The following is a 27,094-nucleotide window of genomic DNA, read 5'->3' on the forward strand; positions in this document are numbered from 1 at the left end:
GTTACACAAAAACACAAAAGAAAGGCATTATTTGTGCAATAAAACGAGAACATGATTATTAATATGGTTACAGAATTGTTACCAGTTATGCATGTCATCAGTACGGTCCTATGAACGTTTTGTTGTTGTTGTTGTTAAAGAATGGCTTATTTTTTATTTTAAATTGATTATATTCGGTATTTATTACGGTGCAGTATATATCAAACAAGACCATCTATCCATGTATATATTTTCTACACGTGAAAATGTGGAATGATTGTGTTTTGAAGTATTATTGCTATGGTAGTCTGTGCCTTTTTAAATTCGCAGTTAGCCTTTACTTTAACTTTAACTTTCGTTTTCCCAGTGTCGTCCAAATATCCATTGTTACTAGTTTTGATAAAATGTTTAATTTTGTTTTGTTTGACTCAGCACTCACAAACTCATCACTCTCGTTTTAGAATTCTAACAATACAACAAAACATTATTATTATTTTTTTTCAAAAATAATATTTTTTTTATTGTGACAATGTCTAGGACTCTCTAGGCCGTTTTCAATTTCAGTTGAAAAAGTACTTTATTGGCATGATTGTAAAATCATACAATACACGACATAACAATAACAAATAACAATAGAATAGTATGGTGCTAAGTAGTGAATAAGTAGTGAATTATTCATTAGTATCATTCAATAGTGAATATATATATATATATATATATATATATATATATATATATATATATATATATATATATATATATTTAGACACTAGTACCTAAAGAATAAACACTAGTACCTAAAGAATAAGCACTAGTAGCTAAAGAATAAGCACTAGTACCTAATGAATAAGTACTAGTACTTAATGGAAAAGATACTAGTATCTAAAAAATAGATACTAGTACCATGAAAATAGATACTAGTACGGCTTACAGATTAAATGTTAAAACGGCTTGCCATACTCTCTCTCTCTACACCTACCTACCTACTACATCATGATCTACTGTCTGCAAACACAAACTCTCTATGTCCTCTCTGCTCAATCATTGTAAGGGACTGAGTTGACTTGTGAACCAGTGGTCTTGTGTTCGCGGCCCATCAGTCAGTGTAGTTCAGTGTGTAAGTGATGATCAGGTGTGTTAGCGCCTAGCCGCTAACGGCCACAGTGTGACGGACTCTCACCCGCCACAGCCACCAAACTCTGAATGTTTCTTAGGTCTGTGTAAACCAAACAAGCACGGAGTGTGGGTTTCATTTGGAAAATCAGCTTTTCAAGGTAAGAAATCTACTTTTATGTATTCCATACTCCGAAGAAGCATTAGCAGGGACTATGCGGTTAAATGAGCCTAGCTCTGTCTAACGAAGCTAATTAGGCACTTTACGGCGCTTTTTAGTTTCACTTTACAGTATAGAGTATCTTCAATATGTAGACACATGTTTTATCGTGTATAGGTTTAGAAGCGTCAATATTTGTTGTGTTGTGTGCTCCTCTGTGTCGTATTTGCTGTCTGGCTAAGCTAAATGCTAGACTACAAGCATTTACGATTCGCTGTTCATATCTCCCTTTTTCTTATGAAGATCGAGATTTTATGGAAGTGAAGTGTTTAAAAATTAAACTGGCTCATGTGAATATCATATTTTAGCTTTGAAATGCATCGCTGGTTTGGTACTTTTGCATTAATGTCAGCGATGCTTCACTGTTCACAAGGTTTATGCTCAAATAAAGCAGTTTTTTCTCTTTAAAGAGCAAAAAAATACTTTAAATGATTGTTTTGCTTTTAAGGAACCGAGATAACATTGGTGTGTGGTATTTCCTTCAGTGTTTATATTGTAACGCCCACTTATTTGGAGAGAGTACATTAGTAAGTAAGGCATTACTTTGTGTTGAAAACATGCCACAGACTTTTTTCATAGGGTTTGATCAATTCCCTTGGCAAGGCATGATGTTAGTCTATTAGGCCACTGATCTTTACATTTAGACCAGGGGTTTTTAAACTGGGGTCCAAGGGGGGCTGCAGGGGGCTGCAAAAGAATGCTGGGGGTCAATAAAAATGTTTACAGAAGAATTGTTAAAAAAATGAATAAATACCGAAAATCAATAGGTTATATAATAAAGGAGTAAGTAAATGAATGAATTATAAAAAAATAGATTAAAATAAATGAGTAAATAGATGAAGAAATCAATACAGAACTGTGACGAATAGAAAACAATAATGTACAAGTAATAAAAAAATGACATTAAAGGGGTCATATGATGCGATTTCAAGTTTTTCTTTCTCTTTGGAGTGTTACAAGCGTGGAGGGAAGTGCTGAAGTCAACAAAAGCGGACTTTGATCTGCCTAATCAGCAGTTGCTGATTTCAACCGATAAGGTCTGTGAAAGGTGCAGGTCCTTGAATAGCTTTTTTCACTCCATTAGGAAATACATCTCCAACATGTCACAGTATGATAATTAATGTTCTTAAAGCAGTGAAAAGTTTTTGAGACAAATGCGCATGCATGGACAGGTCAAAGGCAGCAGAGATTAATTCATTGAGGGTGGAGTGTAAAAGCACGTGTGTGTGAGATGGATTAGTCCCATATGCAGATGTTGCAGGGTTGCAGATTGAATCCTCATGAGTAGGGTGAGTTTATGTTCATGCTTTCATTTGCATTGTATTTATTTATTTTCCTGCAGTCCACATCTCAGTGCTTCACTAAAGTGACTTGGACTTTATCATAGGATGATGTTTGAATACAAATAGGCAGGCACAGCAGATTACAAATGATCAGACCCCACTGTGATGTAAAACATGAAAAAGTCCAAGGGGTGAATACTTTGTATTTTTACTGTAGTTTGTTCACTTACTCACACATCCCTGACCAAATGACCGCAAAGCATTCTGTGCACTGCTGTGGTGGACTGTGGGGGGCAATGTGACCATTACCTGAACATAACCTGCCATTTTCATTTTTAGTCATCAAATACCTGCATTTGAATGCAAGACAATTTGTCTGCTTTGTGAACCAATTTTGCACAAGGTCAGTCAACATTTGGTCTGTGTTTGGCTCAAATATTTGACCCCCGCTGACTCATGCACAGTTTCCCCTGTTTGCCATCTGCACTTTTGTGTGACTGACTCATTTATATATAAAAAGGAGCCACCTTTAGTAAAACTGATATATATTTGTGACCCTGGACCACAAAACCAGTCTTAAGTCGCTGGGGTATATTTTTAGCAATAGCCAAAAAAACATTGTATGGGTCAAAATTATCGATTTTTAGTTTATGCCAAAAGTAAAGATCATGTTCCATGAAGATATTTTATACATTTCCTACCATAAATATATCAAAACCTAATTTTTGATTAGTAATATGCATTGCTAAGAACTTCATTTGGACAACTTAATTTGAGGTGTAGACTGAGTATGAGTGTTAGATAACTAAATGTATGAGTGTATAGATAGTGTGTGTTCCACAGTTATTGTTAAGTGTTCATGAGATGGATTGCCTGATATTTTTCTAAGTATTTTCTCAGTATTTTGATTTTTTTGCACCTTCAGATTCCAGATATTCAAATAGTTGTATATCGGCCAAATATTGTCCTATCCTAACAAACCATACATCAAAGGAAAGCTTATTTATTCAGCTTTCAGGTGATGTATACATCTCAATTTCGAGAAATTTACCCATATGACTGGTTTTGTGGTCCAGGGTCACATTTGACGTAGGAGCAGTTTGTTGCTAGGTTTAGTGAACATTAAAGAGTTGCTATTTCATGCATTGAAAATCTGAATTCTGACTAATTTACACAGTTGGATTCTCATGTTAAACATGACCAAATTCTCAAAAAACTAGTTGGATGATGGAGTATTTCTGTGCCAAAGACACTCCTTCAGGGTTCGTACAAGTTTGGAAAAGTTTTTTTTTTTGAGGATGTCCCTGTATGATGTCATAAAGGGTGGAATTCCTTGTATGGGCACTTGCACACACGCACCAACCAGAGCGAGAGCAGGAGTACGCCCATCAACATGCTTCATTCGTTAATTCGTTAGCCATTGTTAAATTAAGAAGAAACTATGTATGTTATGTTCGCTGTGATTTACATAAGAAACAGGTGAAAGGAGATATTGGGGCAGAATGTCTGGAACAGTGCAGCATGAACAATGTTTTTAAACTCCAAAAACATATTAAAAAGTTCCAAAATGCCCCAGCATTGTGTCATATTGAGTTGTTATTCAGTAAACATCTTGCTTTCTCCCGCCACTTCCAAAGATAATTAAGATTTGTCCATATTCACTTTGTTTGTGAAAACAAAAAGTTTAACATTAGTGATGCCAAAATGCCATTGGTTCCTTGCATCTCACAACCAATCGCAATAAGGCAATATAAAATATGCGCCTTGCATGTGAGATTTGAAAATTATGGCTTATATCTTGAATAACAAACAACTTACATTGATCAGGGTGTGCAAAATTTCAAAATCCCTGGTAGCCCTTCAGATTTTGGTAGCCCGAAAATGAATTTAACTAGCCCGAATAAAATATATTGTATTTTTTCTTCAAATAACAAGTCAAGAGAGTAGGGGTGCAATGGATCACAAATCTCACGGTTCGGATTATATTCCATTATCATATCACATTTTGAGTCACAGGTCAGATTATTTTTCAGATGAGCAAAAAAATAGGGTTATTTATTATTTAAGTAATATTTATTTTTTAAAGAACAATTTACTACTTTGATACCACAGTAAAAACTAGTAGCATATAGGGATGTAACGATTCACTCAACTCACGATGTGATATGATTCACGATACTGATTTCACAATACAATTTTCTCACAATTGATTTTTTAACAAAATGAGATTTCAAGACAGATTTTTTAAAAAAGGTGTCCTTTTGTTATTTCTCAGACCAAAAGGCTGCACATTACTTTGTGAAATTGAAAATGTCAAAACAATATACTAACTTGAAATGTTTAAAACAAATCCCAAATCAAATAAATAATACAAATAAAATAAATTTCTCCATGCAAGTAAACTAAGGTTTTGCCTGTGTATTTTAATCACGATCCAAAAAAAATGCTGCATACATGTTATTTAGATTGTAAAATTTTGAAATTTGAAATGAAAAACAAAATGATCTGACTTTAGCTTTGTGATACTACTTAAAAAATCTGAACGAAACAAAAACAGCAGACGGGCTGAATGAGACGCAAATATCACTCTCTGACAGCAGGTGGTGCTTAAGAACAGCAGGTATTTATAGGCTGCTGCCCCTTTAAGACCGAATGCACAGAGCCAATATAATGATGCATGTGCGATTTCTTTCTCCACTGTTTACGTTCATTTAAGACATGGAAAATACTTGTCGAGATAGTTATTTTGAGATAATTAGATAATTTTGTGTCCATTCAAGCAAAAGAGGAATCAATTCTGTGTTCATGCTCTTTCTGAAACGCCGCTCTTGTATGTGTGTATGTGCACCAAACTGAATTGTTCATGCGCATGAATGGTTTAAAACGCTTGAATGTTTAAATTGGTAAGACTTAGAAACACGTGCAAACTATGATCCGTTTCACCCCTACAAGCGAGTGAACAATGCGAATTAAGGAAGGGATTTTATATCACTATTCAAGATAGCCCATCGGGCAGGGCAGTGATACATTTTGGTAGCCCGACTGGAAAACACAATAGCCCCGGGACGTCGGGCTAGCGATTTTGCGAGCCCTGTTGATCAATAATTTGTCACAGAATAACATGTTTACAGTATGAGATGTTAGATTAGCAATCTGTATATTTTACATTATTTTAAATGGTTGATCTATGTAATGCTGTGTTTTTTAATAATAGCAAAATCATTCAGTATTTTAATGACGATTTTCATTAAGAACTAGATAATGCTGAGAACAAGATAATTCTGATATAAATCAACTACAGTGTGTTGCAGTCCTTTGTCACTGTATGCTTGTATTTTATAGTTAAGAGCAGCATACATATTCTTTAAAATGCCTCCTTGTGTTCCATGAAAGAAAGCCATATATATGGCTATATTTTTCCTGTATATATTTGGTGAAGTATCCCTTTAATGGAGAAGGCGGCTACAGAACTGAATCTAGTAAAACAGAAGTGGGTTTTTGTCAGTTAGGTGACGTGTTTTGACAGAAAGCTCAGGCCAGTGGATTCTCATTGAGGAATAATTTGTTGCATCTGGAGGGCTGTTGGGTGGAGGCTGAATTTTGGCGTCCGTTGCGTGTGTGCGCTTCTAAAGGTGGGACGTTGCATCACTGGAGGGTCTGTTGAGGACACAAAAGCAGCGTTGTGCCCTGGTCATGTGATGCCTGTTCGGAAAACTCCGACCATGTGATCCTGCCTCACAGAATGCTGAGTTGAATTTACAAACGCTGCCTCACCCTTGAGATGTGAGCATGATAGAAAAAGACTGAGAAGAGAAAGATGCAGAGCCATTAAAGAAGAAAGACGTAGAGAAACAGGTGTGGACGACAAAACAGGAAATGAAAGCAATAGAGTGTGACAACTCTACGGTGCAGACTGCGTGCAATTCTCTCATTCGGTCCTTACTCACTGTTTCCTTAATGGTGCTGTGGGGAAGGTGGCTGTCTTTTGTGGAGTCAGTTTGTTGGAATGTGAAGATTTTGCAAGGACAAGAAGCAATGGCTGAAGTTGTATTTTTTCTTCAAATAACAAGTCAAGAGAGTAGGGGTGCAATGGATCACAAATCTCACGGTTCGGATTATATTCCATTATCATATCACATTTTGAGTCACAGGTCAGATTATTTTTCAGATGAGCAAAAAAATAGGGTTATTTATTATTTAAGTAATATTTATTTTTTAAAGAACAATTTACTACTTTGATACCACAGTAAAAACTAGTAGCATATAGGGATGTAACGATTCACTCAACTCACGATGTGATATGATTCACGATACTGATTTCACAATACAATTTTCTCACAATTGATTTTTTAACAAAATGAGATTTCAAGACAGATTTTTTAAAAAAGGTGTCCTTTTGTTATTTCTCAGACCAAAAGGCTGCACATTACTTTGTGAAATTGAAAATGTCAAAACAATATACTAACTTGAAATGTTTAAAACAAATCCCAAATCAAATAAATAATACAAATAAAATAAATTTCTCCATGCAAGTAAACTAAGGTTTTGCCTGTGTATTTTAATCACGATCCAAAAAAAATGCTGCATACATGTTATTTAGATTGTAAAATTTTGAAATTTGAAATGAAAAACAAAATGATCTGACTTTAGCTTTGTGATACTACTTAAAAAATCTGAACGAAACAAAAACAGCAGACGGGCTGAATGAGACGCAAATATCACTCTCTGACAGCAGGTGGTGCTTAAGAACAGCAGGTATTTATAGGCTGCTGCCCCTTTAAGACCGAATGCACAGAGCCAATATAATGATGCATGTGCGATTTCTTTCTCCACTGTTTACGTTCATTTAAGACATGGAAAATACTTGTCGAGATAGTTATTTTGAGATAATTTTACGTGTATGTGTCCATTCAAGCAAAAGAGGAATCAATTCTGTGTTCATGCTCTTTCTGAAACGCCGCTCTTGTATGTGCGCGCGAGCACCAAACTGAATTGTTCATGCGCATGAATGGTTTAAAACGCTTGAATGTTTAAATTGGTAAGACTTAGAAACACGTGCAAACTATGATCCGTTTCACCCCTACAAGCGAGTGAACAATGCGAATTAAGGAAGGGATTTTATATCACTATTCAAGATAGCCCATCGGGCAGGGCAGTGATACATTTTGGTAGCCCGACTGGAAAACACAATAGCCCCGGGACGTCGGGCTAGCGATTTTGCGAGCCCTGTTGATCAATAATTTGTCACAGAATAACATGTTTACAGTATGAGATGTTAGATTAGCAATCTGTATATTTTACATTATTTTAAATGGTTGATCTATGTAATGCTGTGTTTTTTAATAATAGCAAAATCATTCAGTATTTTAATGACGATTTTCATTAAGAACTAGATAATGCTGAGAACAAGATAATTCTGATATAAATCAACTACAGTGTGTTGCAGTCCTTTGTCACTGTATGCTTGTATTTTATAGTTAAGAGCAGCATACATATTCTTTAAAATGCCTCCTTGTGTTCCATGAAAGAAAGCCATATATATGGCTATATTTTTCCTGTATATATTTGGTGAAGTATCCCTTTAATGGAGAAGGCGGCTACAGAACTGAATCTAGTAAAACAGAAGTGGGTTTTTGTCAGTTAGGTGACGTGTTTTGACAGAAAGCTCAGGCCAGTGGATTCTCATTGAGGAATAATTTGTTGCATCTGGAGGGCTGTTGGGTGGAGGCTGAATTTTGGCGTCCGTTGCGTGTGTGCGCTTCTAAAGGTGGGACGTTGCATCACTGGAGGGTCTGTTGAGGACACAAAAGCAGCGTTGTGCCCTGGTCATGTGATGCCTGTTCGGAAAACTCCGACCATGTGATCCTGCCTCACAGAATGCTGAGTTGAATTTACAAACGCTGCCTCACCCTTGAGATGTGAGCATGATAGAAAAAGACTGAGAAGAGAAAGATGCAGAGCCATTAAAGAAGAAAGACGTAGAGAAACAGGTGTGGACGACAAAACAGGAAATGAAAGCAATAGAGTGTGACAACTCTACGGTGCAGACTGCGTGCAATTCTCTCATTCGGTCCTTACTCACTGTTTCCTTAATGGTGCTGTGGGGAAGGTGGCTGTCTTTTGTGGAGTCAGTTTGTTGGAATGTGAAGATTTTGCAAGGACAAGAAGCAATGGCTGAAGTGGACCAAGAATGTTTCCTAGGGAATTGGAATACGTCTTGGAATGGAAGGGGAACAATGTGGAATTGCACAGCTGCACCAGGAACAATAGGTTGGAAACAGATGAATTGCTGCTTGAATTTCCTTGATGCTATCTAATAACATAGCTTGTGCTGAATTGAAACATACCCTTCAAGTAATAGTACACTCATGAAGCTATTCAGCCAGAAAGTGATGAGTTATTGTAGGCTATATATATATTTCTGTTTATTTAATGAGCTGAAAATACAAGACAAGTTGTTCTTTAGCAGCGGTTATGGAGAAAGCTCTAATGGGGAAGTTGAAACTTGTCATTTTGTGATTTGCGATTAACATGTTCCAGATGCATCTGTGAGGAAGTGTGTGTGTGTGTGTGTCACGTTGTTGCCACACCCCTGTATGTCCCTGCACAGACTTTGTGATTGCGTTGCTGTGGCAATTGGGCAGGGAATTTATTAGAGCACTTTAACAATATTTTAGTGTCTGTTGCTATGGCATCTTCATTTACTCGTCGCAATTAATGAGAGGAATAACGAACATCCGTGCTGCCATGCAGACATTTTCCAGAAAATGTATCATTTATTATGACCTTCTATTATGAAAAGAAAATACAGTAAATTTGAATGCGGATTAAAGCAATCTCCAAAAATGTGCAAAAAAGCACTAACAGAAGACTTGAGGTGCATCTCAGTTCACTGTATACATAGTCCAAGTAGTGCATTTACACTAATAATAATTTTAACAAGAAGCACACTTCAAATACCCAAATGATGTACCTATTTATTAAAGGGGTGGTTGACTGTTTTTTTAAGGCTCGATTGTGTTTATGGGGTGCAATATAATGTGTTAATGTTAACGCATTATTTTTCACTAGGGCTGTGCAATATGGACAAAAAAAACCTAGCGTGATTTCTTTGATCAATTTTGCGATTTCGATTTTAATCACAATTTTGACACACGCAGACATGCTTTTTACAGTCATTAATGCATTCAGTGTGAATTTGAAACATATTTCCAAAAGAAAACCAATTAGAGCTTTATCAAAAAGCTGTACCATGTGTCTAGAACAGACATAAAGCAAAATAATCACTAAGTAAAGGTGTAACAAAATGTCTCTAGAATAGACATGGCAGAAATTTTGTATTTTTTTTTTTGCCATGCATTGGTCATAGAGCTCTTTGTGGCGTTGCCTCAGATGTTGAACTAGATTTGTTGCGCCAAGTTCACACGTATACAGTGCGTGTACTGTATGTTCACACGTATACTGCAGTGCGTATACAGTATGTGTATGCGGTGCAGAAGCAGCACAGACTCATTTTGCTTTCGCACAGGACGCGTTTGCAATCCGCTCCTGATCCGCGGCTGTTTACCACAAACACAATATTTATCCATTATTTTGATTTCAAATCCAAACGTTTCTGAAAATGCTTTTTCAGCATTGTGATTCTCTTTTATCACAGTACAGTAATACAATCTTTCATAGACATATTCACGTTTAAACTCAATCTGCAGACGCACCGCTCCTGGAGCGCACTGCCGGACTGCAATCGCGTGCAGTATCAACGCTCTGATCCGTTAACATGGGCGCGGAAAAAATACGCCCCACAGACGGAGTGTGTGAACCTGGCGTTACGTTTGTATGCCCGCCCGGTCTGTTCTGTTCTCGTGCTCCATTTAGGCGCGCTGCATTCTGATTGGTTCGAATAGCATACTGCAGGAGGTCGGGGGCGAGGAAAATTGTGCTATAAAGCGATTTAGAAATCGCGCAAGCTCAAATCGCGATTTTATGCCGATTTCGATTAATCGTGCAGCCCTATTTTTCACATAATTTACCTTTATTCTACACCACTCTGTCCCTTCTCTTATAAACGCGCTGATGATTTCCTGGTTTTATGAAGCCCCTCCCTCAGAAATATGCGATGGGCTCAGATTGGTTCACTGGCCCAGTGTGTTGTGATTCGCTAAACCGTGCGCATCTAAACGGCACGCAACTCAGCTCAGCGGCATGTGCTCCGCTTGTTTTGTAAACAATGACGTTGTCAATATTGCTTATCAATTTGAGCCTGATTGAGACGCAGAGGTTATTAGTGAAGAGGATCGCGCAGAACGTGCAAGCACACGGCTCTTAAAGGGGTCATATTATGTTGCTAAAAAGAACATTATTTTGTGTATTTGGTTGGCAGGCTAGAGTGAGGAACGGCCGGGGGCTTGAGAGAGGCGCTGGCTTGCGGCAATTACATGTGATGACCCCGGGCTGGACTCCACTTCGTCCACGGTAGGGCTGTTGCTATCGATTATTTTAGTATTCGAGTATTCTACAGATTATTCCATCGATTAATTGAGTAATCGGATAAGAAGTCATTTTTCTTTATTAAAGAGCAATACTAAATATACAAGAGATAATAAGATAGGTCTCTTAAAATAAACAACTAATTTGTTTTCTTTTTAGAAAAATTTAAATTTTTATTGCTGAAATTGCATACATTAATAACCGTGAAAACTAAACCCATTTAATGTATTTAATTGCCAAATTGCATTCAAAATGCAAATACAAATATATCAATAAAAAAATTTAATAAAAATACAAAAATCTATTTCACATTACTTTAAAAAAGGTTAACCGTACAAACTAAAACTAAGGCATAAATCAAAATAATAGTAATAAAAATAATAATATCTAAACATTGCATTTATGTCGTGTAAATTAACTTTCAAGTTTCAGTCTAACTAAAGCTGAAGCATGACATAAGCCTTTACCGTCTTCTTGGAAGGCTTTGTGGCTTTTGTGAGAGGCAAAAATCAGTGGACAGGAAGGTAACTTGGAACAAGAACAAGAGACCATACACAATTTTTAAACACATTTTTCTGCAACATGAAATTAGAGTTATTTGGAGAATAAACCCTCTTAAATGTCCCTTTACGTTCTGGTGTGTGTGTGTGTGTGTGTAAAACTTGTTTTTGCTATCCTTCATATTCTTCATATTCTCCTTCATGTTGCACAGAGGCGCAAAACAGTGCTGTGGCTGTTTGGAATTTTTTTTGTTGGCAAAAACAGGCAATGTAGTGTCTAAAACGTAAGTCTCATAATATTACCTTCTTGTTTATTGAACTGTTGAATAAAATCACATTTGTAATCATGCTGATTTTAGAGGTGAAAACTGGCACTCTTCGTGTGATATTGACTAACTTTCTTTCTGTGGTGTTTTTATGCACAATGGTGTTTAGTCTTTCACAAAACATAGCTAACGTAGGGACATTATAACTAGCCACTAGGCTTGCCGCGATAGACGGTGTTGACGGTGATACCAGTGTTAAGCCGCAACACCGGTTACGTCACTTGCCCACCGCGTCACCGACCGCCACCGTCGTTTTGATTTTTTGTAGTAATAAAAATCATTTAGTTCAGTAAAAGAACAGAGACTACAATTAAAAACTGAACGCGGCTGCTCAATGAAGCGTGCCGAATGACAGTCGCATCACAGATCAGATTTCATTTATCCAGTGAGGAGAGTGAGTCGAGCTGACTGACAAGAAGAATGGGGTGAGACAGACAAGACGATCGCGGATGATTTAGTTTCTAAACGAGATGCAAAAGTGCCTGTTTGGCAATATTTTGGATTTTGAAAAGCCTGTTGACTTTTGCCGTTTATCTAAGGTGATTTTGGAAGTTTTTTAAAACTTATTTAATTGCTTCCACATTGTTTGCTGATTTTTACTTTATTTAAACGGTGTCATTTATTTATGTATCCACTGGTGGTGGATGAGGAGATACCCCCTGACAATGTAAAGCGTTTTGAGTGCCTAGAAAAGCGCTATATAAATGCAACAAATTATTATTATTATTATTTATCTTATTTGACATTCGTTTTGCTAATAAACGTTCTACGTTTCTTATTTATTTGGTTATATATTATACATGTTTACTTATTTCCAGTTTTGTATACCTTTTAAACTTTATGTAAGTTATTTGTTAGTTTCTGTCGAATCGCAATTTCGATTCCATTTCGATTCATTTTTTATTTATGTAGATGTGGGGGCGTGTTAGAACATTCCGTTTTAGGTAGGCGTGGTTGACTCTTAACTTTTATAAAGAATATCTCTTTGGATTTGAGACTTTAGTCTTTGCAACTTTACAGATCTTCTTTATGCACCAAGAGCTTGTAACACTTCAAAGAGAAAGGAAAAATTGAAATCGCATCAAATGACCCCTTTAATGGTATGTTTTTAGTTTGTTGTTGTCTCATACTTTTAGATGCGCTGTTATTTGTAAATGCTACTGCTTATGTTAGCTTTTAATATACGGTTTTATCCTGATTAAAGCTTTAATACAGCACGACAACCGCGTGCGCATCCATGTTTAACGCTTCTCAGCTTTGTGAAAAATATTTGTCTGTATACACAAAGTGTATAATTGGAACAGTTCATTGTTGGAGCTGAGCTGATAAGCTGAAGATCTGAATGAGAGAGATAGATAGATAGAGAAAGAGATGCAGAGCGTGTGCAGAGCAGGGGAACGTGAGGAACAGGTTTAAGAACTGCTGCTTTAGAACATTGATTTTGAAACTTGTGAATCCATTAGAATCGTTTGAAGACAGAATCACGATTCATATATGAATAGATTTTTTTTGTGCACCCCTAGTTTTGACGGCATGGCAACAACTCTTCCTCTTCTCTAAAGCAGCGCAACATGGCCTCGCCCCCTTTGTTGCATGTTCCTGGGGGCGGGGTTTATCTGATGTCACAAACCCAAGAAGTAACTCGTAGTCCCTACCAGCCGTTTTTGTAGACATTAAACTGCCATAACATTTAAAAGATATCTCCGTTTGCATTGTACTTTCAGCATTGTAACTTTGCAGATATTGTTTATGCTCAAACAGCTACATTACACACTAACTAACGTTAAAAAAGTGAAATCACAATCAACCACCCCTTTAAAAAAAAAATGTAAGTGTTGAATGTTAGACACTTCAGGCAATTAATTGTTACAGATTTAATTACGTAGAGGAAAGGAACACGCTATCAGATTCTGACACAAACTGTGTACAGTACATAGTACAGTTTAAGTGCATATTATCTACTGTCATTTAGGGCACTTATATATAGCACACAAGTTGTATATGGTGATGAATTTAAATATCTTGGCCAAAAACTGATATTTTGGATAATTTAATTTTAAAATTATTCTCTGACAGTTGGTTTTTCCTCAGTTGGCATTATTTCACTAACATTTAAGCTCTTAACATTTTTTAAAATCTTAAACGAGAAATAGCAAAATGCATGTGAAATCTCTTTGTAATACAAAAGAAGAAGAAAAAAATCATTATTACTGTTAGTATTCAGTATACCTTGAATAGTTTATGCATAATTGCATGTTTAAAAAAAAAAACATATCTAACCAAAGTAATGATTTCCATTCACATTTACTCTTTCTGGAAACCTGAAATGGCACTTTAGGCTGATAATTCTCAGTGACTGGAATTGTAATTCATCCTTAGTCATTTGGCATTATTTTATGGTGCTGTTTTGTAGAATGGTAGGAACATTCTGCTAAACCTAATCTTTTCATTGATAAAAGAATGTTATACAGATTTGGAACATGAGAGTTTATAGATAATGAGTAGGGTTGGGAACCCAGAACGGTTCTGGTGCGACACGTGACCAAGCGCTGTGAGCAGCCTTGTGCCGGCGTTTCCCGTAAGGATGTCACAAACCAAATAACAGAAACGCCCCCCTGCCTCTTTAATTACTGAGCACATTGTTTCCCATGACGCGCACTCCACAGACGCGCCGCGTCTTTAACTGCCGAACACATAGTTTTCCACGACTGTATGTGCACTCGTGTCTTTGATAACTGTGCACGTTGTTTTCATTCATTTTAAATGTTTAAAAATGTGGAAACCACTCATTGCATCACACCATCTCCTGATTGCATTATTATTTGTAAAATAGGGGTTTTATGGAGTGTGTGTATTCATCGTTATAAGTATAACAGTTAATATTTCATTAATTTAGGGAAATGAACAAGTGTCTTAGCCCTCAAGGGACTATTTGGCCAACCAGCTTATTCCTGCTTAAAATGTTATTGATAGTGTAAAAAACATCAACTTTGAAGCACACGTGATTGATGGACTAGCATTACTCAACATTACTTACTACCTTCCAGCAACATTACATTCAATGAAGGTAAAATAGTAAAAAAAATTATAATAATAGTTCATTTAAATGGAATCAGAACCGGAATCGGAACCAGGAAAATTTCTAACGATACCCAACCCTAATAATGAGAGAGCCTTCATTTTTAGTTGAACCATTTATTTCGTTTTCAGTGGTTTGAGCATGTGCATGTTACCACTGTTGCGTCGCTGTGTCACTTTAGCTGTCTGGAGCGTGGTTGCAGTCACTCAATAATTTAGCTGCTAGACTGTCCCACTGACGCTTCTTGTTTCCCTCCCATTCTTTCTTTGTAAGAAGATGAATTGAGAAAGCCTTTTAATCTGCTATTTTTTTTTTTTTTTTTTTTGCAGCTGCAGTAGTTGTCATTTCAGCTCCATAAACCAAAGTATGTTGGATGTTGCCATGGCCTTAGTGTTTCACAGGCAGGCTTCCTGTTTTGGTGTTCTGTTCCTTAGCAAGAGTGAGTTTCCTGTTGAACCAGACTGAGAGAACAGGAGAGCAGGTCGCTTTGGCTCTGCACATGAAGTTCATGTTGTTTTTGCAGTGCTATTGATCTTTTTTTTCACTTTTGTCTTTTCTCTTATCCTGCTATCTGACTGCAGTCCTGGAGTTTGCCACAGGGGGTCAGCAGAGTGTGGGGTATGAGTCATGACGTCTGTGGTGCTTGTAGACAGTGGAGGAGCGGTGGTGGAGTATGTCACAGCAGTGGACGACCATTTAATGGTAAGATTTTTACCACTACAAAATAATTTTTTATTCTTTATATTATTTTGCTGCTGGTCTCGCATTAAAATGGCACATCCACGGAGTTCTTTTCCTGACTGTCTAATGTTCTCAAATATGGCGAGCTCCAATGTGATTGGCTGACATGAAACAATTTGCAGGAGTCATACTTTTAACTACTGGCCTGATGTTTGTTGACTTTGTAGTTTATTCTGGCAGGAATTTACTGAAGATCAGCCAATCAGATTAGAGCTTGCCAGATTCAGAAAGTGTTTAGCATTTTTTTTGTGCAGTTTACATCAGATGGTCAATGAGACTGAACAGTAAAGTCTGATGCTAAGTGTTAGAGTGCTCCTTTTTTGAATCACAGACAAATTGTTGAAATGTTCACCAGTGTACCGAGTTACATCCGATTTTGTTTTTTAAATCTGGGTGAACCCGAAGTTGTTACCAATTTTAATTCAGTGTTGTGATGCATTTTAAACAGAATATTGAATGAGAAAACCGATGTTTTTGATTTTAGCGCACTTCCTTGGCATCTCATTATCAGAGAAGGAACGCCATTGTAATGTGGAAGCAAATTTCCAGATTTTGATTAAAGGTTATGAAGAGAAACTTTTTTTCTGTAAATTGCATGGATGAATTGTTCTCCACTAGACTATTTGTATATTTACTGTTTTAATTTTAGTTTAAGTTTTAGTCATCTTGTCTTTTTTATTAATTCATTTATTTATTCAATTAATTATTAATTCATTTGTCAGTTTTAGTAATTTTAGTATTTCAACTTATTTATTTCAGTTAGTTGCCAAGTAGTTTAAGTTTTTCATGTAATATTTATATTTCATATTATTTCCCCTTTATTTCAGTTACTGAAAATGTATTTTAGTTAAGAATAACAACACTGTGTGCTAACAGAGTAAATTAATTCTGATAGCATGTGTCTCTTAAAAAAGAAAATTGTTATTTGTATTGTGGTCATTTTACATGTTGGTCAGAACATCTTTTCCTGTAAAAGTAGGCAGTTTTGGTCAGAATAAGCTGCAAAGTGAATCATGTGATGCCAATAGTAAAAATAACTAATTACTATTAATTAGTAAATTACTAATAACTATAAGGTTTCAGTAATCTTCCTAACCAGGGAAATTTAAAACACTGCAGTTATAAAGACAATGACGCAGGAACGATATCGTTGGAATCACTTTCAGAAAGGTATTTTTTTTTCTTTCCAGCTGGTGAACAATTAAAACACTGAAAGCCAATCTGCAGCATGTGCTTATAATAAACAGAATGTTATAGTCCACTGGTGTGGATGCTAATATAGTTAGCATTATAGTTATGTTTGTAGCAAAAGTCTGTGAAAGTCCATTTAGTTTTTTTTTTCATTTTAGTGTAGTAAAAATTAACAGCCACTCTTGACATCTTATTTATTTTTTAATTTTTTAATTAATGTTCAGAAAGTATTTTTAGATTTCAGGTTTCTTCTTGTTCATGAAACCTCTGTTCTCTGTCTAGGAGGAGGGTGTGTATGAGGTTGAGGGCGAGATAGAGGGAGAGGTGGAGTACCCTGCGGTGATCGTGGAGCCGGTGCCCAGTGCGCGGTTGGAGCAGGGCTTCGCTGCTCAGGTGCTGGTGTACGATGATGAGACCTACCTGATGCAGGGAGTTGCTGAGGAGCAGGAGGTGGAGACTGAAGTGCTGGAGACAGGTGAGAACACTGTTACCACATAACTACTATTCTGTCTTTCTCAGCTGATTTTCACTCAACTTATACAAACACTTGGCTAGGAAATTTGAAGATGAAAACCCTTTTGTGCTTCAGCATCACTGCATGGAGACATATACACAGTATTTAATGTAAGCACACTAAACATAAATGCTCTGTTACATTACCTCATAGGCTTAGTCGGAAAATCTGAAACACTGCGATTTAATTAAATGTATGCACTGCATGTTTTAGAGCAAATCGCTGCACTTTGTTCATTTACATGCAAGCAGCTCATTAATCGTTGTTTTCGGTGTTCCATACAAACTCATCTCTGCATGTGCTGTGAGTTTGGGCTACTTATAGACACCCTGCAGTTTTCCACCAAAAATAAAAGCTCTGTGGCGTAATGTTGGAAAGGAATTACAACAGACATAAATACTAGTAGTTGTGTTAGAACTAGAACAAATAGTGTTGTTCTGTTGTAAAATAAAATTATTATTATTATTAAATTAAATGTTTTTTTATTTTGCAATATTAATGTCTATTGATTTATCATTTGGATCATGCTAGAATAAAATATTTTAATAATAATGTATTATTATTTATTATTATTAGTAGTAGTAGTAGTATTGAATACTCATATTAATTGGGAGGGTTCTTTTTATGTCCTTGCCTGATCACATGCCTTTATAAAGGACCTGTTTTTTAGATGCATTCCAATTATTGACACATTTCATAAAAAAAAGTTGTTGTTGTCTGCATAATTCGATATACATCAACTTCTAGCTATTCAAAACACATCTGTAATAAATTTCCCAGTAAAGTGGCAGAAAAACCCTTTGCACACACTTTACCACAACTACCAGTCTTACTTAAAGGGGTCATATGATGTTGCTAAAAAGAACATTATTTTGTGTATTTGGTGTAATGAAATGTTTATGCAGGCACCTTTAATGTGATTTTGTTCACTTGAACAAAGTGCTTTCTATTCATGATTGCATGATCAAATATTTTGAATCCTGTGATTTCCAGTAGTTGCTGTTGGCAGAGAGACTTTATGAAGCCACTGTTTGTGAACATAACCAGCATTATGCATTCGTAAACCTGAATCGCCCAATGAAAATACTTAATGGGTGGATGTTGATGGACATTAAATGCTACAGGGAGAGTAGACTATAATAGTTGCACATTGCTTTCTTATGTCTCAGTTATGTTAATAGTTAATAGTTAGTTTGGTGCTTGCCTAGTATTTGTTATTATACATTGTATATAGAACGCCATCCCTGTGGGCTAGGATTTATGGACTATTTAGTGATGCATCATTTCAGAGGGTAACCACATAAGCATGATTCTGCTAGAAAATCAACCATGTCGCCCAAAGATAGCTTTCTTGTTTTGGTTACAGTTACTATCAGCCAAACACAGGGCTACACTTCTATTTTTACAACCAATTTCTGATCAAAATTGCAGTTATAGAAAAAAAAAAAAAGTTCACCCCCTTCATTGTATGGAAAAAAAACAAACAAACAATGAAAGTAAACGGTGACCGGTTTAAAAAAAATTTATTTTATTTTTTTTTTATTTTTATGATCTCCTCCTGTGTTCCACTAAAGAAAGCAAGTAATGGTTAGAAGCAACATGAGGATGAGGGCGTATAAATTGTGTAGATTTGCCAAGGTCCTGTCTTGTGATAAATCTCTACTGCCCTTTTGTGGCCACGCTTTGAAGGGTTGCGCAGAATATGGTCATTCGTCTCATAATAATTTTTGGAAGTATTATAACAATAATTATAATCCTTAAAATGCCAATACTTAAGTCACTTATACTTAATACTTACAAGTGTCACGTGACATCATAATACCCCCTCCCCCTTATTATTCGTCCAGAAATATTTTAGCTTCTTTGATATCACAGTTACAATGCATAAAGGATAACATAAAGATGTTGAATATGAAGATGCTTTTACAGAATGCCCCTCTAGATAAGAATGAAATACAAAATACAACGCAAAAAAGGAAAAAGAAAGGCTGTGTCTATTTAGAATAATTGTATATAAATACATTTAAATACATTTTAAAGTGCTTAAAAGACCAGATGTTTAAGAATATTAATTTTTTTAATTTGTACCACTTGTTAATAATAAAATACAAAATAAGACGCAAAGAAGAATATGAGAAATGCACATATCATTTTCTCTTCAGAACAGTTCTTTTCAATTATTTATGCGTTTTAGATACTTTTAGATAACAGTCGAAAGTCACAAAAAAAGATGTTTAGCAATATTTTATAAAGAATATCCCTCTTGACAGTAAAAAAATCAGAACAGTTATTTTCACTAACTTCAATAAATTCACTTTGTAGAGAGTTTTAGATTTCCCTTGTTTTAAAAATACTTCTGTGCGTAATTTTAACTGCTATTTTTAAAATATATTTTTTTGTAAATGTACATCGAACGTAACGCAGAGCGCGCGGAGGATTTCCTGTGTTTGGCGCGGAAGGATCTGTGCGCGCGCGGTTGAATTTGTGGAGATTTCCTGTGGAGGTGGAGTGATACGCGAGTCGTGCGTCTCTAAACGCTTTCAATGCGAGTCAATGTGAATTCTGCACCTCTGGACGAAACATGGCGACGTCGCTGCATGATGGACCCGCTAACCAGCTCGATCTGCTTATCCGAGCAGGTAAAAAGACCACAGCGCTTGCTCATCCTCGCCAGCGTGGCTTTGTTTGGGGCGCAGCAGAGCGGTGCTCGCGCCGCAGCGCTGAGATCCGCGAAGTTGTGCTGTAAAGTAATGGAGGGCATTTCAGGAAGTGATCACCTTGGTTGGCAACCTGCATGGCGTTGCCTGATTTTCTCATCTGCTTTCTTGGAGTGCTGAAAAGTAGCGTGAAGGCGTGTGTGTTGTGTTATGCGTGAGCAGCGTGCACAGTGTTGAGTTTGCACGGCGCTGAGGGCTTTATAAATGTGGACCGTGTTAGAATAACGGGTTTCTCTGGAGGTGGTGCGCTGCTCTGAAACCAGGAAGTGGGAGAGATGTTGTCTTTCCTACGTCTTTGCCACGCTGTCTGGAGTCGGAAGGACACCGAGTTTTATTTTTAACTCTGAAATACAGCTTTCTAAAATGTGAATTGTAGTTAATCTATTGAGTGCGTTGTATCTTTAATAAAATAGCGCCTGAGAGCATTACGTTTAACGATTGATTTATTTTGATGCCTCGTCGTCAAAGGAAATGTGGCATATCGGATGAAAAAAACACACGCGGAGCAACTACATTATAACCGCATTTTTATTCATTAATAGTGTTAAAATGTATGTCGAAAACATAGAGTTTGAGTAATAAAATCCATGTTTGCTTCATGTCGCAGATGTCCCGTTATCTAAACGTGGTCGCACTGCTTTCTGCACATTTCTGCGCTCAATGAGTAACGTTTATCGCTTAATTATTCCTTTAAACGTAACTTTGTCTTTTATGACCTGAAATGTGTTGCTGTGAAAGTGTCGAGTGACTTTTTTTTTTCTTCCTGTGAATGTGTAGATTTTAGAGCTAATTTGATGGCGGAAGCATTGTTATTCCACTGGGCTGTCTAAATTTTGAGTGACAGCGCTTGTTGTCCAATAGTATTGGCGTCGCGTTCGAAATCCTACACCTGACCAATCGTCTTGCCTTTTTCTTGGGGCGTTGACCAGAGTAGAGGCCAATCAGATTCGGGGCGGGGATTGAGTGGCAGGAAGCTCGGAGAGCGTCTTTAGAAAGAACTGGAGGGAAAGCTCTGACGACTGTAAACACGGAAGTGAGGAGGGACAGCACTACTTTCTAGTGGACCGCTATTTTAGTGACAGAAAAATAGTACCGCAATGTTAAGTCTCCTGTACTGGTGGTTTACGATTTGCTGAATTATGGATAATAATAATGTATTTATTATTATTATATGAACAGCAACAATGACGTGATTCGATATTTAGCAGCTGTTGTAGTGTTTTATGAATATTTATGTGAATGTTCATTACTTGTTCTTATCGGCAGAAGTTTTTTTTTTAAAATTTATTTTAATTAATGTATTTGTTTAAAGAGCTTTTAGTATTGTTTTGACTCTTTTTTCGAGTTTTAAAATATTATTTTTAGGTTTTTATTTTAGTTTATTCTTGGATTAAAAACACACTTCTGAAGCAGTTGTTTGGCCTCCTTTAAGGAATATTTAAACCATAAATAAAAACCGTCAACAGTTATCATCCTCGTGTTCTTCCAAAAATTATGGTATGGAACAACATGAGGGTGAGTAAATGATGTAGTATATTTTGTGTGTAAACTATCATTTTAAATGTATATCTACGAGGACTGAACGATATAACACTAGGATTTTTTGTTTTATAGTAATTGTTTAAAAGCAGGCCATATGCAGAGCATATATCATGTATACCATAAGTATTTTGTTTTAATATCTACACTTTGATGTGTGTCCTGTCTCCAAGGGCAGAGCTGTCTGAATACAGGAAGTAAATGCATGCCGGGTCACCCATTCTAGAGGACACTGTGTGTATGTGTTTATGACTGGGACTGCCTAAAGATAGCCCCCGTGTGCAGCAACAGACACGCATAGCCAAACATGGGCAGGCTCAGGTTGTAATGGGAGTTGAGTGACGGCTTGGATAGACTGGCACAGGTGCTAGTGGCTCTGGATGTTAACGTCAAAGGGAGCAGGGCTGGAGGTCCTGTCCTATATATGCATGAGCTACTTGTCTGAGATCAGCCTCTCCGCACCTGTTTCTAAATAAGTGCGTCCAAGGAAGTGACTTGTCAGTTAGCAGATGCTTTTATCCAAACTGTCTGAGAGCACATTAATTGGGCTTTGAGTCGAATGATTGCAGGTATGACACCCCTGGATCTATTTAGGTGCAAAGGCAGAATCTCAAGAAGGCTATAGTTCAGAGGTTGCACAATTTGTATTAATAGGTCCTTATGGGATTTACATTTAATGTTCTCTCATAACCATTTGTGTTGGTTATATTTAGTGAATCCTTGTTAGAGTGCTCAACTTGCATTGTCTGTCACTCATGTCAACCCTTTAACTTTTGATTATTTGCAGTGACAAAGCGACTGGAAGGCATATCGTATAAATTGTGTAGATTTGCCAAGGTCCTGTCTTGTGATAAATCTCTACTGCCCTTTTGTGGCCACGCTTTGAAGGGTTGCGCAGAATATGGTCATTCGTCTCATAATAATTTTTGGAAGTATTATAACAATAATTATAATCCTTAAAATGCCAATACTTAAGTCACTTATACTTAATACTTACAAGTGTCACGTGACATCATAATACCCCCTCCCCCTTATTATTCGTCCAGAAATATTTTAGCTTCTTTGATATCACAGTTACAATGCATAAAGGATAACATAAAGATGTTGAATATGAAGATGCTTTTACAGAATGTCCCTCTAGATAAGAATGAAATACAAAATACAACGCAAAAAAGGAAAAAGAAAGCCTGTGTCTATTTAGAATAATTGTATATAAATACATTTTAAAGTGCTTAAAAGACCAGATGTTTAAGAATATTAAATTTTTTAATTTGTACCACTTGTTAATAATAAAATACAAAATAAGACGCAAAGAATGAGAAATGCACATATTATTTTCTCTTCAGAACAGTTCTTTTCAATTATTTATGCGTTTTAGATACTTTTAGATAACAGTCGAAAGTCACAAAAAAAGATGTTTAGCAATATTTTATAAAGAATATCCCTCTTGACAGTAAAAAAATCAGAAGTTATTTTCACTAACTTCAATAAATTCACTTTGTAGAGAGTTTTAGATTTCCCTTGTTTTAAAAATACTTCTGTGCGTAATTTTAACTGCTATTTTTAAAATATTTATTATTTAATTATATTATTTGATGACGTGTTCTTAATAGGATTTGTGACATCCATGGCAATATTTATTTTTAAATGGAACCGATTATATTCAGTTTTTACATTTGTTGTGTTTTGCTAGAGTGTCAGTGGCTGTTTATTTGCAAGTATTAATCAGTTGAACTTTTATGTTGAACTTTTGTGATTATTTCTGTTTTCTTACAGGAAGTACATACCTGTGGGAGTTCCTGTTGGACCTGCTGCAGGATAAGAACACCTGTCCCAGATACATTAAGTGGACACAGAGGGAGAAGGGCATCTTCAAACTGGTGGACTCCAAAGCTGTGTCAAAGCTCTGGGGCAAACACAAGAACAAACCAGACATGAACTATGAAACCATGGGCAGAGCTCTCAGGTGAGGAGCTTGTGTGTGCAAACACCATAAGATGACTTTTTCCAACACGTTTTGCAATGCCATATTGACCAGTTGCAATTGGTATCCATAACTAGAACTACCTGTTCTAATGTTGTATTTGTCTTTGTTTCTCTCTCAGGTATTACTATCAGAGAGGCATCTTGGCTAAAGTAGAGGGTCAGAGGTTGGTGTACCAGTTTAAGGAAATGCCTAAAGACATTGTTGTCATCGATGACGATAAGTGCGACCCTGGTGATGACGTAATCGGAGAGAAGACCTACGAGCGCGTTCCTCCCTCATCTGACACTCTATTGGCAACTGACCTCTACAAAACCCCTGCTATCTTGAGAGGGAGCGGTAGGACTGTGGTCCATCCGGGTTCCCCAAAAGCTAAAGCTGCGCTCACTGCAACTTCTGTTCAGCGCATTGTAACGGTCTCTGCGTCAACTGATCCATCACAGCCATCCCATGCCACCATTATCCCCAATGCACCCAGGTAACCAGTCTTAAATTTGTGTAAAAAAAATAGATTTTTCAACTGTTATGTTTTAAAACATAATCTTGTGTCCAGGACTGTGCGGGTTGCTATGCAAGTGCCGGTCGTAATGACAAACTCCTTGGGACAGAAGATCTCCACTGTGACCGTGCAGTCAGCGAACTCTTCACTCTTCACTACAGCGCCCACCAACACCGGCTCAGCAACCGGTGCAAACGCACCCAAAGTCCTAATCCAGACCATGCCAACAATGGTTCCCGCCACAGCCGAGAACGGTGACAAGATCACGGTCCAGCTCGCCAAGATCATCACCATCCCAGCAGCCCAGCTCACACAGTGCCAGCTACAGGCCAAACCGGGCATCAATCTGATGGGTGCCTCCCTCGCTGTCCGAGCCCTTGCGCCCATGTCTGGGGCGCAGGTGGTCAGATTGGCAGTTCCAGCTCAGGGGAAGACGCAGGTCCCCGTTTCAATCCAGACGCAAACTCGATTCCCAATCTCCGTTCAGATGGCATCTACTCCGGCATCAGTTCCAGTTCAGATCCAGATTCAACAGAGCCAGCTTTCTCCAAAAGCAATAAGCGCAGAGTCGAAACCCGACAGCACTTCGGCAGAACAGCCTGAGCAGGACAATCCCACACAGGAAGCAGGAGCAGTGGTGATAGAGGAAGGTTCAAATCCACAGACTGAAGCAGAGAGCTGAAGAGTGATGCCTTTTGTCAGTCATGAACAATAATAAATGAACTTATATTCCCCAGATACCATTCAATCACATTCTGGGAGTACAAACTGGATATTTGTTGACTTGTACAGTTTTGGAGTTCAATTGTGGTTTCATTTTATATGTAAAAAAAAAATCAGGCAAAGACCACAATTCTCACATCATGTGGATTAAATCTGGATGTCCATCATTTCAATTATGAGTTATTAAAGGGACCAATGTAAAGGACACTACATTTCTCTTTTTTTATTTTATTTTTTTAAATCTAACTTTGACACTAATAACAGCTAAGCATAACACTAAGGAGTGAGTAGTTAAAGTAGTCAAGTATGTGAACCTTCGAGGGAGGATAAATTCAACTTTTTATAACTGGTATAAAGTTTTTTTTTTTCTTTAACATTTTAAATTGCAAGGCAAAACCAGCAGTTTCTTTTGACGATCACTGTGAGCGCATGCTTCTGCCCGTGTTTCACAGGAACCTGTCGATTCTCCCTCCTCCTCTACTAAGGGAAGAAATGGACTTTGTATATATGAATTATACAGTTTACTGAATTTATAAACAATGCAGCCTTAGAAGTTTTGTTTTTATCGTTATTCTTTTAAATCAAGCTTATTAGGCTTTTGTGTTATGCTCATGCTTTGTGCGATGTTTTTTTTTTTTCCCCTCACACATTGTACCAAGCACAGTATTATTGGCAAACAAACTGCAAAGCATTTTTGCATTCTCATCTCAATCATCCAGATAAAAAAGACCATACTGATTAGGTGTAAGTATATCTGGATCCAAATCCTGGAATGATGCCAATTTCCCCCCCCCCCAAAAAAAAAAAGGTCAATCATCAGCATGCATCCTCACTTCAGATACATTTGTTGCGCATTTTTCTTTTGATTTTATTAGTCCTTAAAGAGGGAGAACAAGATGTTTGTGTTCAGAATAATCTAGTTTGTATATTCAACATTTGAAGTATATTCTATTTTGTTGTACTCTTGTTTCAAAGTGTACTCAAGTAGATTTTACTCTAATACAAAAAATATTCCTGAATTTGAGTGGTGTTGTTTTTGATAGCTCTGTGTCAGCTGCAGAGCTGTTTTGTTTGTTGCATCTTGGGTCGCTATTTTATGATCGCCAACAAATGACAACTTTGAAAGATTTGAGCTTTAGATGCATTGAAATATTTGAACATTTACTGCTAGACCGCTTGCAACCGCCAGGCTAAATGTGATTTAAAACGGAGTGGGATTTACCAATATTTTTCCACTAAAACATTCTTTGAAAACTGTTTCTGGAATGTTTATGTGCATATGTCTTAATGGCTACTTCGCAACCAATTTTTTAAGTTCTGGGGCTGGTTGCATAAACTGTTTAGACTTAAGAGCTAGTCTGACCAACTAGCAGTGATTCATCAATCTGACTTTTAGTGTTAAAAATTAGATGACTTATAAGACTATTTTATGCAACCAGCCACTGTGTAACTGCCACTAGGTGCTAAAATGCAACAATCCTATGCAAATGTCAGAGGAAAATATGGCTTTTGGTGAATTACAGCTCACTTACACAAGCTTCAGTCTGGATCCAGAACACCTGAGAAGAGATGATGCAAGCCCTCAGAGGACCTCCGATGATGCCAACCCTGAAACAACATACAGAACTACCACATTTTGCTAGAAGTTTGATTGCATCATATAATAATTGCTGTTAATAGTGCTCATCGTCTGTTTTATTACGTCTTAAATGGATTTTTCCGTACATTAACTGACAGTCACCACTGATAAGCTACCACTAAATATTGTAGAAACTTAATTGGCTGTAAAGTTGCTTTGCAATGATTTGTATGGTAAAAAGCGCTGTACAAATAAACTTGACGACCATTTAGCGCCCAAACTCTGGAATAACCTACCTAACATTGTTCGGGAGGCAGACACACTCTTGCAGTTTAAATCTAGATTAAAGACCCATCTCTTTAACCTGGCTTACACATAGCACACTAATACGCTTCTAATATACAAATCCGTTAAAGGATTTTTTAGGCTGCATTAATTAGGTCAACCAGAACCGGGAACACTTCTCATAACACCCAATGTACTTGCTACATTGTTAAAAGAATGGCATCTACGCTAATATTAGTCCGTTTCTCTCTTATTCCGAGGTCACCGTAGCCATCAGATCCAGTACGTATTCAGACCAGATGGTGGATCAGCACCTAGAAAGGACCTCCACAGCC

At 37.0% G+C, this 27,094-nt stretch overlaps 1 protein-coding gene across 1 annotated transcript; it reads left to right on the plus strand.

Annotated features, from left to right (window-relative positions):
* Positions 1-952: 952 nt before the first annotated feature.
* LOC107564967 (ETS-related transcription factor Elf-2-like) lies at positions 953-25,118 on the plus strand. Its single transcript, XM_016250160.1, has 6 exons — positions 953-1,253; positions 15,569-15,689; positions 17,202-17,394; positions 23,466-23,655; positions 23,795-24,151; positions 24,227-25,118. The coding sequence occupies exons 2-6, from the start codon at positions 15,615-15,617 to the stop codon at positions 24,852-24,854; spliced, it is 1,443 nt and encodes a 480-aa protein (XP_016105646.1). The 5' UTR covers positions 953-1,253; positions 15,569-15,614; the 3' UTR covers positions 24,855-25,118.
* The last annotated feature ends 1,976 nt before the right edge of the window (positions 25,119-27,094 follow it).

Source organism: Sinocyclocheilus grahami, unplaced genomic scaffold (assembly GCF_001515645.1).
Source record: "Sinocyclocheilus grahami isolate Dianchi unplaced genomic scaffold, SAMN03320097.WGS_v1.1 scaffold25.1, whole genome shotgun sequence".
Classification (NCBI taxonomy): domain Eukaryota; kingdom Metazoa; phylum Chordata; class Actinopteri; order Cypriniformes; family Cyprinidae; genus Sinocyclocheilus; species Sinocyclocheilus grahami.

What these genes read in the sequence shown, in the direction of transcription:
- LOC107564967 (XM_016250160.1), top strand. Translation starts at nt 15,615, where the DNA reads ATGACGTCTGTGGTGCTTGTAGACAGTGGAGGAGCGGTGGTGGAGTAT. An exon ending in CAGTGGACGACCATTTAATG is followed by an intron (nt 15,690 to 17,201) that starts GTAAGATTTTTA and finishes TTCTCTGTCTAG; the next exon opens with GAGGAGGGTGTGTATGAGGT. An exon ending in ACCATGGGCAGAGCTCTCAG is followed by an intron (nt 23,656 to 23,794) that starts GTGAGGAGCTTG and finishes TTTCTCTCTCAG; the next exon opens with GTATTACTATCAGAGAGGCA.